At 34.0% G+C, this 14,273-nt stretch overlaps 2 protein-coding genes across 2 annotated transcripts; one reads left to right on the plus strand and one right to left on the minus strand.

Moving 5' to 3' along the window:
• Positions 1 to 1,581: 1,581 nt before the first annotated feature.
• On the plus strand, positions 1,582 to 2,041 carry LOTGIDRAFT_164111 (hypothetical protein; the record flags this gene model as incomplete). The annotated part of the gene is made up of 2 exons (XM_009060597.1): positions 1,582 to 1,848; positions 2,006 to 2,041. The coding sequence occupies 2 exons, from the start codon at positions 1,582 to 1,584 to the stop codon at positions 2,039 to 2,041; spliced, it is 303 nt and encodes a 100-aa protein (XP_009058845.1).
• A 7,931-nt stretch (positions 2,042 to 9,972) lies between these two features.
• LOTGIDRAFT_233777 (hypothetical protein) lies at positions 9,973 to 12,221 on the minus strand (the record flags this gene model as incomplete). Its single annotated transcript, XM_009060598.1, has 3 exons — positions 9,973 to 11,075; positions 11,469 to 11,537; positions 12,144 to 12,221. The coding sequence occupies 3 exons, from the start codon at positions 12,219 to 12,221 to the stop codon at positions 10,413 to 10,415; spliced, it is 810 nt and encodes a 269-aa protein (XP_009058846.1). The 3' UTR covers positions 9,973 to 10,412.
• Positions 12,222 to 14,273: the final 2,052 nt, after the last annotated feature.

Raw genomic sequence — 14,273 nt, forward strand, 5'->3', positions numbered from 1 at the left:
TTTTATCTGATTTTGATAAAACTTGGTGTGATCATTGGAATTGATAAGATCTCGGACAAGTTCTAACTTGACGCATTTTCGATGAACTGTTTCTGAGTTATTGCCCTTGACTTTGTTTAAACGCGTCGAAATTTGTTAAAAATTGTTCGTGAGCAGGATTGAAGCTAGTTTTCAACCGATTCTGATGAAACTTGGTGTGATCATTGGAATTGATAAGATCTCGGACAAGTTCTAACTTGACGCATTTTCGATGAACAATTTTTGAGTTATTGCCCTTGACTTTGTTAAAATGCGTCGAAATTTGTAAAAAAAGTTTGTGAGCAGGATTGACGCTGCAGTTTTCAACCGATTCTGATGAAACTTGGTGTGATCATTGGAATTGATAAGATCTCGGACAAGTTCTAACTTGACGCATTTTTGATGAACGATTTTTGAGTTATTGCCCTTGACTTTGTTAAAACGTGTTGAAATTTGTTAAAAATAGTTTGTGAGCAGGATTGACGCTACAGTTTTCAACCGATTCTGATAAAACTTGGTGTGATCATTGGAATTGATAAGATCCCGGACAAGTTCTAACTTGACGCATTTTCGATGAACAGTTTTTGAGTTATTGCCCTTGACTTTGTTAAAATGCGTCGAAATTTGTAAAAAAAAGTTTGTGAGCAGGATTGACGCTACAGTTTTCAACCGATTCTAATGAAACTTGGTGTGATCATTGGAATGGATAAGATCTCGGACAAGTTCTAACTTGATGCATTTTTGATGAACTTTTTTTGAGTTATCGCCCTTGACATTGTAAACATGCGCTAAAAGTTGTTTTTTCCCTTTGATTAGAGCTGTGTGATTTAATTGTTTGTTGTATTTGGGTTATTGATATTGATTTTAAAAAATTTTGGGGAATTATTTAGCATAAATAATGCATAAAATGCATAAAATGCAGGAATTTATTTTCAAAAATCATTCTCAAACAAAATACCCTTACCATCATTTGAGGAAGATTAGTCCTTTGATTTCGAATAGATAAACTTGTAATAAGCCTGCTTTCCAATTCATTAACAAGGTTAAAAGTAAATTTGACTGATTTGTAATTAAGATCTATTGCCGAAAGAACAAATGAATGTACACTAAATTTCATACAACGCGGAACTTTTTAGATAGGTGTGAATTGAGAAGTATTCAACCTTGAACCGTGAACTCTTCAAAGTCGGCCTTGACATTTATTTGTTTGATAAAAATTATGAGTTTTTGAATTCAAAATCGTTATTTTGAATATTTGGGTAGTTTTAAGCAATTTTTGCCGAAATAAATATCAAATGACTAATTTTATTTACCACGCCGTGGTAAATAGCTGTAAGGGTACTTACTTTATTTAAATGGATTGCATTCCTCTTTACGAATTTACGAGATTTCTTTGATTTCGTGTTCAGTTCTTACGTCACAAAGAAGATATTTCGAAAACTGTTCAGGGTGGGTTGAAACACCGAAAAATAACCCCTAAAATTGTTGAACATCATGCTAGCAATAATAAAGAACGTTGTTACGTTGAGATTTATAAGAAATATATGGAATTATGTCCAAGTGATGGCAAACGTTGTCACGTTGAGATTTATAAGAAATATATGGAATTATGTCCAAGTGATGAAAATTACAACCGATACCCGCTGGTATAGCAAACAATCTATGGGTCATAATACAATTCAGAAGATAGTTCCAGAATTATTCAAAGTAGCTGGTGTATCTGGATATAAGACTAATCATTCCTTGAGAGTGACCACTGCTACAAGACTCATCAATTCTGGTGTACCAGAACAGCTGATAATGGAGCTACCGGCCACTGCAGTGTGGAGGGTAAGTCGATTTTTGTTAAATACATGTATTATTTTTTTTGTCACGTCTTTCCTTGCTGTTGGCTCATTCTATAATGTATAATATCGTAACGGACAGCAATAAATCAAAATATCAATCTATGTATAATTTTAAATGTAAATTTAATATGTATTTACAGGGATTAGAATTTACAAGAGGACATCGGATGACATGAAGAGGGGAATAAGTGGCATTTTGAATCACGCCGGTACCATAAACCCAACAGACACATAGTTTATATATGCTACTAATTGCGTTATCAATATATAAAAATAAAGTTATAAAAGAGAATGTATTTTTTTTTCTCGTCTTGAGAATGTGATATCATCCCAAGGGACGATATCAGATATCACTCTCTGATGACGTCATCACTGGGATGTTATGTCCAATATCGCTGACAACATCAAAGGGAATACCGTTCCGAGGTGTGTATTAATTGATACACCTGTAAACGATATATTAGAATTAAAGGATATAAATATCAAACATAAACATACATAATGAATAATAAGCTAAAAATTATATAATAAATTAATACTATAATAAAATATTTTCACTGTTAAAATGGTGCTCAATACATCATTTTGTAGAGCGATATAGAAATATTAAAACAGAACCTAAGAAACATGTTGCTATGCGATCTTCAGACAATATTGACGGCGTCATACACGAGTAATAGCAACATGTTTTTTTACTAGTAATTTGACACTGTTATGGCCATTTTATTATTATTTTCTTCGTTTCTAGATAGTGCATTTGAGATTCCATATTTTTAATGTATCGTTATCAGTCAAGCGTGGCATCAGTATTGTTTCGTTTTGTGGTCGTCTTTGAGTGCATAATTTTAGGCTGATCTTAAGACACGTGACATAGTAGAATTTTCCATGGCATGCTTTCCATGGCAGTAAAAGCATTTTAGGCCTTTTGTCAGCTAATTAATTGACATCACAATGTAAACTTGTTCAGGAGAGATTTGTCTAATAACACAGTATTTAATATTTCTATATATTTCATATTTTGTCAGTTGTCATTGTAAATCTGTGCTTGTAAAATATGAGAGTGTGGGACCGTCATTTCTGGCATTAAACGGACCACAATTAATTTCCCCATGTAGAGTACAAAGAATTATCTCCCATCATATGGTTTTGTTTACATTTGTTATTGTGACATCTATTGTAAAAGCCTTTGTCATATTATTAGCAGTAGCATAATATTAGCATATTATAAGCAGTAGGCTAGATTACTGTGTATTGTCATCTTACTATCTTGTCATCTATTAATTGATTTATGCTTGTACTTTGACAGAAATTTGTATTTGTATATTTCAGTTAATCGCACGCACACACATGTACAGCAAGTTTGATGTTTTCTATGGCAGTATACATACCTGTTTGTTATTCTAATCATTCTATTCAATGATTTGTAATTTCAATAAACTTTATTAACTAAACAGAACTCTGGCAGTTACATTCTATTAACGTGTTAGACTTTTTTGACATTCAAAAGGTGAAGTGAAGCATAGTATGGATAATATGGATGGAGCTATGTTTCAAAGAAAATCAACCAGGAAAAAGACACTTCAAATAGTGAATGATGATTACAATGATAATATTGGAGATGCCAGTGTAGTGAATCAAAACATTAGAAGAAAATGAAAATCCCAATCCAGTTGATGTTAATGGTAGTTGCAACTTAAATTCATCTACTTCTTCTGAAACGACAACTGAAAGTCTTGTTTTGTCAGTAGTGCGAGAAATGAAAAAACCTAAAACTGATATTTAGAAATTTAGTGGAGCTGATATGACATTGTATAGAAAATTTATGAGACAATTTAATTACTTTACGAGTACTGTTGACAGTGTTGATGAAAAAATGAACTTGTTAGATTACTATACAACTCGAGAGGCTAATTGAATAATCACTGGTTATGGTCATATGGATTCCAGTGTAGGCTTTCCAGCAGCACTAAAGGAAATGGAAGAACGCTATGGAGATCCAGAAGCGACTGCAGCAACATGCGCTGAAAGAGCATTGGATTGGACCAAGATTGCAGCAGATGATCCAAAAGGTTTAGATAATTTTGGAATATTTCTCAGTGAATGCGAAGCAGCAGTTCAAAACTTTGAAGATGTTAAAGTTTTAGAAAATAAAAAGAATATGCTTAATTAAGATCTTAATTAAGAAACTACCTTATTCGTTCCATGAAAAGTGGAGAACTTTGTATCAGACGTCAAAAGATAAAAATGAGAAAGTTACATTTCATCATTTTGTTGAATTTGTGAAGAATGAAGCAAAGAAAGCAACAGATCCGACTTATGGCAGAGAAGCTTTAAGTGATGATAGGAATAAACATTTTAAGAGTCACAAAAAGGTTAAGGTTTTAACAACATCTGTTAGTAGGCCTAAAGACAATAGTAAAACTGCAGCGGAATGTTTATTTTGTAAAATCATTGCTTACCAGATTATCAAATTTTAAAGAAAACCTATCAAGAAAGAATTGTCTTTTTAAAAGGTGTTAGACTTTGTTTTGGTTGCCTGAAAGAAGGACATTCAATCAAATACTGTAAGACTAAATTAAAATGTGACACATGTTCAAGGTGGCATCCCACAATTTTACATGATCAAGAATTTCATGAAAGACATTCAAGCAATTCAGAAACCACTGCTTGTAGTGAATCTATGGAGGCCGAGGAAGGTGTATGTACTATGAATATAATTCCTGTTCTAATTCGTCTTAAAGGTGCTAATAAACTCATACAAACCTATGCATTCAGAGATAATGGCAGTAGTGCGTCCTTTTGTACAGTCAATCTTATGAGACAATTAGGCATCATGGGCAAACGCAGAATTATCACGTTGAACACTATGGGCTTACCATACAATATGGCAACTTATGTCTTACACAATCTTGAAATCTTAGATCTAGACATGAAGAATGTTGTATCTCTACCAAAAGTATATACCAAAGATAAAATGCCAGTCACCCATGACCTCATTCCAACCGAAGAGGATGTTGCAAATTGGAAACATCTGAAGAATGTTAAACTACCTCAAATTGATGCTGAGATTGGATTGCTCATTGAGAATCGCATAGCAGATGCATACACACCATTAGAAGTCATCAGAGGAGAAAATGGTTCTCCACACGCATCGAGAACAGCCTTGGGTATGGAATGTTGTTCGACAACGTAAGGCAGATACAACCCACACAGTCAATAACATTATCGTCAACAGATGTCAAGTAAATGCTGTTGGTGAAATAGATAATTTAGAGTCTTTGGTTCATCGATCAATAAATCTCGATTTTCCTGAAAGACCTACAGATGAAAAACCTGAAAATAGTATGGAAAATAAGAGGTTTATGAAAATGGTGGATTCATCTTTAAGACAAACTGAAAGTGGACACTATGAGATTGGCTTGCCATTCAAAACTAAAAACTTTAAACTACCAGATAATATTTTACAGGCTGAGCAACGGTTGAAATATTTAAAGAAGAAGCTGGATAGAAATCCACAATTTAAAGAAGACTATACAGTGTTTATGAACAAAATCATAGACAAAGGATTTGCCATCAAGATTGATGAAGAAGAAAAAACAGAAAATAACAAGAATGTTTGGTATGTCCCTCACCATGAAGTATATAACCCCAACAAACCTAGTATAAGAGTTGTATTTGATTGTTCCGCAAAATTTCATGGTATTTCTTTAAACCAGATGTTACTTAGTGGACCAGATTTAACCAGTAAACTTCTCAACGTCTTACTGCGGTTTCGACAAGAAGAAATAGCTATAATGGCAGACATAACATCAATGTATTACATGGTTCATGTTCCTGAAAAAGACACAGATTACCTGAGGTTTTTGTGGTATCCCAATGGTGACACTGACAGCAACCCATGTATCTACAAAATGACAGTGCATTTATTTGGTGCTACTTCATCGCCCAGTTGTGCCATATCTGCTTTGCAACAAACATCACAAGATTATGAGACTGATTCAAACAAAGAAGCTGCAAAAACTTTAAGGCGAAACCTTTATGTTGATGATTGCTTACGTTCTGTGCCGAATGAAGATCAAGCTATCAAATTGGTAAAGGACCTAAATGACATTTGCAGCAAAGGTGGTTTTGAATTATCAAAATGGATGAGTAACAGTCAACATGTATTGGAAACTATTCCTGATGAACAGCATGCTGAAGGACTTAAACATTTGAACTTGGATAGTGATGATTTGCCAGTTGAGAGAGCCTTGGGAGTCTATTGGGATGCTGAAACTGACACCCTTGGATTTAAAATCACACTACAAAGTAAACCAGCCACAAAAAGAGGAATCCTATCAACAAAATGCTCTATATATGATCCTTTAGGATTAGCTGCCCCTATAATCTTACCAGCAAAAATCATTCTACAAAATCTATGTCAGATAAAAGTACAGTGGGATGATGAAATTCCTGAAAATATATTACAGCAATGGAATCAATGGTTATTTTATTTACCAAACCTTCAAGAAGTTTCACTATCAAGATGCTACAAACCTAGTAATTTCGGAAGAGTAAAATCCTGTCAGCTACACAGTTTTTCAGATGCCAGTGAGTCTGGATATGGTGCTGCTTTATATTTACGCCATATTAACGAAGATGATAAGGTACATTGTTCTCTTGTACTGGGAAAATCAAGAGTTACACCACTAAAAAGAATAACAATACCAAGACTAGATTTTACAGCAGCAGTAACTTCACTTCGTCTAAACCAAATGGTAACCAAGCAGCTAGAAACAACTATCCAAGATACAGACATATTCTATTGGACTGACAGTTACAATGTATTACCTTATCTAGCTAATACAACCACTAGATTTCAGACATTCGTAGCCAATCGAATTAGTCTTATCAGAGAATCTTCACAACTTTCACAATGGAGATAAGTAGATACAAAATCAAATCCAGCAGATGAATTTTCAAGAGGTATTTCAGGTCAACAATGTACTTCAAATATGAGATGGTTACAAGGTCCAGCATTTCTATGGAAACCAGAGACAGAATGGCCTGTGACAGAACTAAACCTTGCTTTACAAGATAATGACATTGAGGTGAAAAAAGTACAACTAATAACAGCAGCGACAGATATTGATAATTCTAATCCAAACATCATGGATAGAATCTTAAATTACTTCTCATCATGGTTCAAACTGAAGAAAATGGTAGCTTGGATGATAACTGGAATGAAAAATCTTCAGTATTGGGTTCAGAAAAGAAATCAGATTAATACCAGTTTATTAAATGAAGAAAGAGATCCTGAGAAGAGAGCTGAGTTAGTAAATGGTAGAATTGATAGATTAAAGAAGAATTTCCAAGTAAGAATAACTTTCATATTCTTTCACTTGAAACCTTAGAAGATGCAGAAAATAAAATTTTGAAGTATATCCAGCATCAGCATTTCCCAAAAGAAATTACTTGTCTTCAAAAGTCATTAAATGTAACAAAAGAAAGTTCATTACTGAAATTAGACCCCTATATGGAAAGTGGGTTAATCTGTGTTGGTGGACGCTTGCAGAGATCAAACTGAGCATATAATATGAAGCACCCAATTATCTTGCCTAAAGACTCGCATGTTTCCGAGCTTATATTACAGGAAGTTCATCAGAAGGTGGGACAATTTGGTAAAAACTCGATGTTATCAAAGTTACGAGAACGATATTGGTTGCCAAGAGCTAGCACAGCTATAAGAAGTCTGGTAACAAAGTGTGTTACCTGTCGTCATTATCGTGCAAAACCAGGTAAACAAAAGATGGCAAATTTGCCAGTTGAAAGAGTAATTGGTGACGAGCCCCCATTCACCGTCACTGGTGTAGATTATTTCGGACCCTACGAAATAAAACAAGGACGTAGTGTTGTAAAAAGGTATTTACATGTTTAAAATCTCGTGCAATACATATCGAGATGGCATATTCGTTGGATACAGACTCATGTGTAAACGCGATAAGACGGTTTACAAATAGACGAGGACCAGTTCGCACCATGAAATCTGACAATGGTTCAAATTTTATTTCAACCAACAAAACCAAGGCAGAATTTCGAAAACTAGATCAGCAGAAACTTAAGCATTTATTTTTGAATGACTCAAGTGGGAATTCAATCCTCCAACTGCCTCCCATTTCGGTGGAATTTGGGAAAGGCAAATTAGGACAATTAGAAAGTTATTATTTGCATTGATGAAGGAACAGTGTATTCGTTTAAATGATGATTCGTTACAAACTTTATTCAGTGAAATAGAGAATATCATAAACAGCAGACCTTTAACACTCTGTTCAGAAGACCCAAATGATTTAAATGTTTTAACTCCTAATAATTTGTTATTGTTAAACAATTCTGGATCATTTCCCCTAGGAACATTTCAGAAAACTGATAATTATGTTAGAAGAAAATGGAGACAGATCCAATACTTGTCAGATATATTTTGGAAACGTTGGAGTGAAGAGTATATATCTATGCTTCAAGAGAGACAGAAGTGGTTTATGCAGAAACATAACTTAGAGAAAGATGATATTGTATTATTAGTGGACAATACAGTTTCCAGAAATTCCTGGTGTTTAGGAAAAGTAATAGAAGTAAAAACTGACAAACGTGGTTTAGTGAGAATTGTTAAAGTGAAATCTAAGAACAGTGAATTTGATCGACCTATCGATAAACTAGTTTTACTTTTAGAGGCAGACACAAAGTTATAGATTGTAATGTTTAATGGCATCATGACTTAATCCATAATTGTATTTTGTATGTTATTATGGCCATTTTGAAATAGTATTAGTAATTGTGATTTATATACAATTAGGAGGCCGGAATGTTATGGCCATTTTATTATTATTTTCTTCGTTTCTAAATAGTGCATTTGAGATATGGCATCAGTATTGTTTCGTTTTGTGGTCGTCTTTGAGTGCATAATATTAGGCTGATCTTAGACACTGACATACTAGAATTTTCCATGGCATGCTTTCCTTGGCAGTAAAAGCATTTTAAGCTTTTTGTCAGCTAATTAATTGACATCACAATGTAAACTTGTTCAGGAGAGATTTGTCTAATAACACGGTATTTAATATTTCTATATATTTCATAGTTTGTCAGTTGTCATTGTAAATTTGTGCTTGTAAAATATGAGAGTGTGGGACCGTCATTTCTGGCATTAAACGGACCACAATTAATTTCCCCATGTAGAGCACAAAGAGTTATCTCCCATCATATGGTTTTGTTTACATTTGTTATTGTGACATCTATTGTAAAAGCCTTTGTCATATTATTAGCATATTATAAGCAGTAGGCTAGATTACTGTGTATTGTCATCTTACTATCTTGTCATCTATTAATTGATTTATGTTTGTACTTTGACAGAAATTTGTATTTGTATATTTCAGTTAATTGCATGCACACACATGTACAGCAAGTTTGATGTTTTCTATGGCAGTATACTTACCTGTTTGTTATTCTAATCATTCTATTCAACGATTTGTAATTTCAATAAACTTTATTAACTAAACAGAATTGTGCGCATTAACATTCTTAGAACCCTGAACTCTGGCAGTTACAGACACTTATTACTTTGCTTTTTTCTATTCTGTTGTTAATATCTTTTCCTATTTCGTGTCTTTTTATGCGAAAATCTGCCTCATTATATCAAAAGGGAAAGTAGATGAGAGATTTTGACTTTATATCTTTATCCAATATATTAATACATGACGTACATGTAATATAAGAGGTGTATATAACATCAATACAAAGGCAGACTCTTTGATAAATTGGACCAAGCAAATTTGTTTTGTTCCCTACACTACAACTATCTTCATTTGAATTTGATCGTCTTGAATATTACTTGGCATAAACTTTATTTTTACGACAGCTTCCTTATTGAAAGCATTACCCTTATACGATTAAACTGTCACCATCCCTCGCCACTTTCAAATACCGCTTAAAAACATGATTGTTTAATTACTACAAATAGACGATCATTAAAGACCACGTGTGCTCTTTTGGGCATTCTTGTATATTCTTCAGTATGGAAGGGACGGCTTTATAAAGATAATCAGGTATCGTCCAGGTAATCATTACACGCAAAGTTAAAAAATAAAAACAACATTATTCTTGGCATTCTAGATGTCTGTAAATGATCAATTCTAAAAGGGTGACGTGCCGAAACGAGTTAAATGTCTCGTGCCGAATTTGAAAATACATGCTAAATATATCGCTTTATTTAAGTCTACGGTAAAGGTGGGTAAGCAATGCGATGGAAGCCACGATTTTTTGTCTGATGGAAAAAGACCCTAGTTTCAGTCCTGGCGGTACACATAAATACTGATGAGTAAAAGAATAACAATGTATCGTAAAACTGAGTGAAATTAGCTTGCTCAGAATACACGGCCCCTACAGCTAGTACTACGGATTTGCTAACCCTAGGATGTCGAGACGAAATTTCCATAACAACACAGGAAAATACCAAACAAGAAGGATTGTATTTTTAGGATCACAATTCGAATCAACATCATTGAAAAATTAATTGTGCTATTCTGAAGCTGTAGTTTCTCCGGTCTCAACATTATTGCCATGTCCTTGTTCTTCCAACGTGGCAACAGATATCACTTCAGCAACAAGAGCTTTTGCATTATTTTCTATTATTTTAGAGTCAGGTTGATCTTGAGTAACACCTGTGTCAGGTTCTGTAGTTGGCGTGTTAAGATCTCCTCGGGTTATCGATTCGTCTGTTCCAGCTGCTACACTTGTGTTTTGTTCTGAATGAGGAAGTACATCGGCACCTGTTTGAATGTTTTCTGCTGTAGCATTGGTCTCATTTTCATTTACCTTTAGTTCTGTATGCTCGTTCTTTTCTTTTGTCGGTACTGATTCGAGCTCTGTATGTTCTGTACCCCGACCTTCTTCGGTTTTGACTACATCACCACCGGCATCTATTCCGATTTCATCACGTGGTGTGTCGTTCCCACGTTCATGTCTTAGTGAAGCACATTCGGCCACGTCTGGAACTTCTACTTCTAAAGACTTGGACACTTTCTCTAGATATGCTTGTGCAATTGGTTCTGGCGTTCTTGCTTGAACTCTTACTACTTCGTTGGTGATCTCTGTATACTGACTGGTTGTAACTGATTCCGAGGATCTTTTGTTATTGGAATTATCGTTTTGTTTTGGTGGTAGAGTTTCGTTGGAAACACCCTGTTGAATGATAAACATGTTTTTAAAACAATGGTCTAAACTAACATTTTTTGTAATGATAAATAAGAAACATGTTCCAATGTTATTTTGCGAGGACAACAGGTTATTAGGTTCTTAAGGAATCTATAAACCGCTGGTCCTTGCAAATATCCCAAGAAATTTGCCATCGAATTCGAATATCAGCAATGTGTCGACTTTTAACCGCGATCATAAAAAAAAATTTTGCTACTGATTTTGTCAAAAATTAACCAAAAAAGTAAAGAATTAACATATTCACAAAATCCGTTATAGAAAATTATTGTTATTTTTATGCACTGCGGGAGACATCAAAGTTATATCACAAGTCTTGTCGGTCACATTTGCAAGTGTGTGTGGCATCATAGAAACACTTACATTAGGACAAACAACTTCTTTGGTGATGGGTTTCTTGATTTCGTCCCTTGGAGACTGATTTTCTCGACTCTGTAAAAAATAAGAAATAAAAACGGCGATATAAGCTGATTTTATTTGTATAAAACGGGGCCAAATGCAATAAAGCAAAATATATGTAAGTATTTACAATTTCAGGTTAAAGGTCGAGATATTTGTTGCAATTTGTTGCAAATTCCTGTAATTTTGGAAAATGCTTTGAAGGGTTATAGTCAACTTGTATAAAAAGGCTCTAATCATCACAATGATTCCTGTTTTAGTCCTCAAATTTAAATATGGGGTAAGATGGTCACAATTAGAGTTAAAATGACCAAATTCAATTTTTTTTAAAAATAACTTTATAAGTGATAATTACTGTCTTCGCAAGTTTGTGGTATATAAAATTTGACCAATGGACCAGTTGTTCGCATCTAATTCATAGCGATTCTCGTCGGAGGTCATTCATTGGGCAAAAAAAAAATAGTACCGACGGGTTCAACTTTATACTCTTGATACCATGCCAGTAGCTACCGGGGAGGAAGGCTGAAGGGGGGGGGGGGGGGGGGTATATTGATCCGCCCCACCCTCGAAAAGAATGACCGACCTATATCGTCACTGCAACTAACCACCAAATTGTCCCTTCGGTTATTTAAATTGTACCTCTTCAGAAATCGCCCAAACAATCACAACCAATAACGACCTTTCCGGACCTTCTACATCGGATACTGAAATCCCCATAACCTGTGCGCAAGCACCAATCCCGTCTTCATCAGTCTTGGTCAGTTACCCAAAGCTACACCTCGTCGTAATGAACCTGAACATCGAAAATCTGACTGAACTGACCAAATTTTGAAACCTATCCTTATACCTACACTTTGGAAACAATCCAAGTGTCCGTTTGCGCGAAGCTGAAATTTTTTAGAATTTTAAGGCTGAATTCGCGCGACCTGGTGTGTACTTTTTGTAAATTATTTGTTATTTTCAATGAATATTGCTTTTGTTTGGCATTTAGGCTAATTTAGGCTGAAAATGAATCTCATGGTGAAAGCTAACTATGCTAGAAATTCCATGCTTTTCTCAAAAAGTGCGCAATTCTATTGCTAATCCGCTGCACTAGAAGGTTTTTTGACGACATATTTATCATTTGAACTGAATCTCGTGAGATTTTTGGCAGTATTTTGACATTCTGAATAACCATCATCCATCAGTAAAATTAATCGCGAATATTAGCAAAACAAATATGAGCTTCATGGCCACGACATTGATCAAAGATACCAATTTTACGATATTAAAAAACATTGATATCAAGGTATTTATTCCAAGAAACCGAAACAACTTTTATTTAAAAACGGGTTTGATCCAAAACAAACCGATTTTAATTCCGCGTGTAGACTTGTTTTTCATAAATTACAAGAAAGGGGTTACTCAAAACATTTCTCGTGCCAAATTAAAAATCACACCTTTTCGAACCTTCCAATGGCTTTGGATCAATACCATGTGGAGGTTCTGCGTGTCGCACATGCGATTATTTACATAATTCTCATTATTTTGAGAAATATGGACACCGACAAAACTTTCCCAATGATCTTGCGTTGACCAAAATTTAATAAACCTTATTTGATGTAAAAACAAAGTGTGACGTACAGTGTGATGAGGCTTTAATATCGTAATGATATCTACATGACAAAAATAGACCTAATGCGATCCTCTGAAACCTTCCATATCGAAACTGTTGCATCTATGCGAAATATGAAACCAAAACATAAAAGATTACAGAGCGAGGACAAGTAAAACACAGTACATCCCAATGGTTTAAACTTTCAACATGATAATCAAGTAATCCCCATCGTCACCACTTATAATCGCGTCAGTTTTCATGAAAAACACTTCCACGAATCTGCAAGAGAAATACCCGCATATGCCAAAAGAATTCGTACCGCGCATAAGAAGAATATATACAGCAACCACATGGACCACTATAAAATAATTTTACACATAGTTAATTTTGTTAAATATTACTTTTTCTATGACATTTTATCATAATTATTTTTATCTATGTCAGTTTTTCAGTATACACCAAATTAATTAAAGCTATTTTATTTCGTAAGTAATAGGTCGAAAGCTTTCAGGGTAATGAGCACTAATACATCATGTATTTCTTTATAGACTGGTTTCCTTACTTTTTTAGTGTCAAATTAAACAAACAATTTTATTAATTGGTGTTTCTAATGAATTATCATATATTCAAAATCATATCATTTAGTTCTTATGGTATATAATAAGGAGTTTTAACCAATCATAAATGTCCATGTATGTACAGTCCGGATACACAAAGAAGATTTTTAGACCTTTCTTGATCGGCCACTCATTGGAATTCTGCTGGTAATTCTCTTTTAATTGAGCTAATTATGAAATAATTATAGACATGTGAGACAAACTGGTATTTTTCCATGTCATTAAAACATCTCTACTCTCTATTCATATAAGTATTAGCATTTTCATAAATGAAAACAAGGGAATCCATCTTTGATTATTATTATTTTGATTTAAAGATTCTCCAAAACGAAGAAATCGGAATTCAATATTATTATAATTATTTTCCTCTAGCTATTTCTAACTGTTATACACTAATCATCTCAAACTAAACTCAAAAAAAGAAAAAAATGTTCCATTGAATAAGTAATTCGTCAACCTCGTTTAGAATATATTATTGAATATCATTTACTGTGGTGTTATGTACCGATTTATGAAAAAGACCTTTACAATTTTAGCAAAATTGGCAAATCTAAG

This window comes from Lottia gigantea (assembly GCF_000327385.1).
Source record: "Lottia gigantea unplaced genomic scaffold LOTGIsca_43, whole genome shotgun sequence".
Classification (NCBI taxonomy): Eukaryota; Metazoa; Mollusca; class Gastropoda; family Lottiidae; genus Lottia; species Lottia gigantea.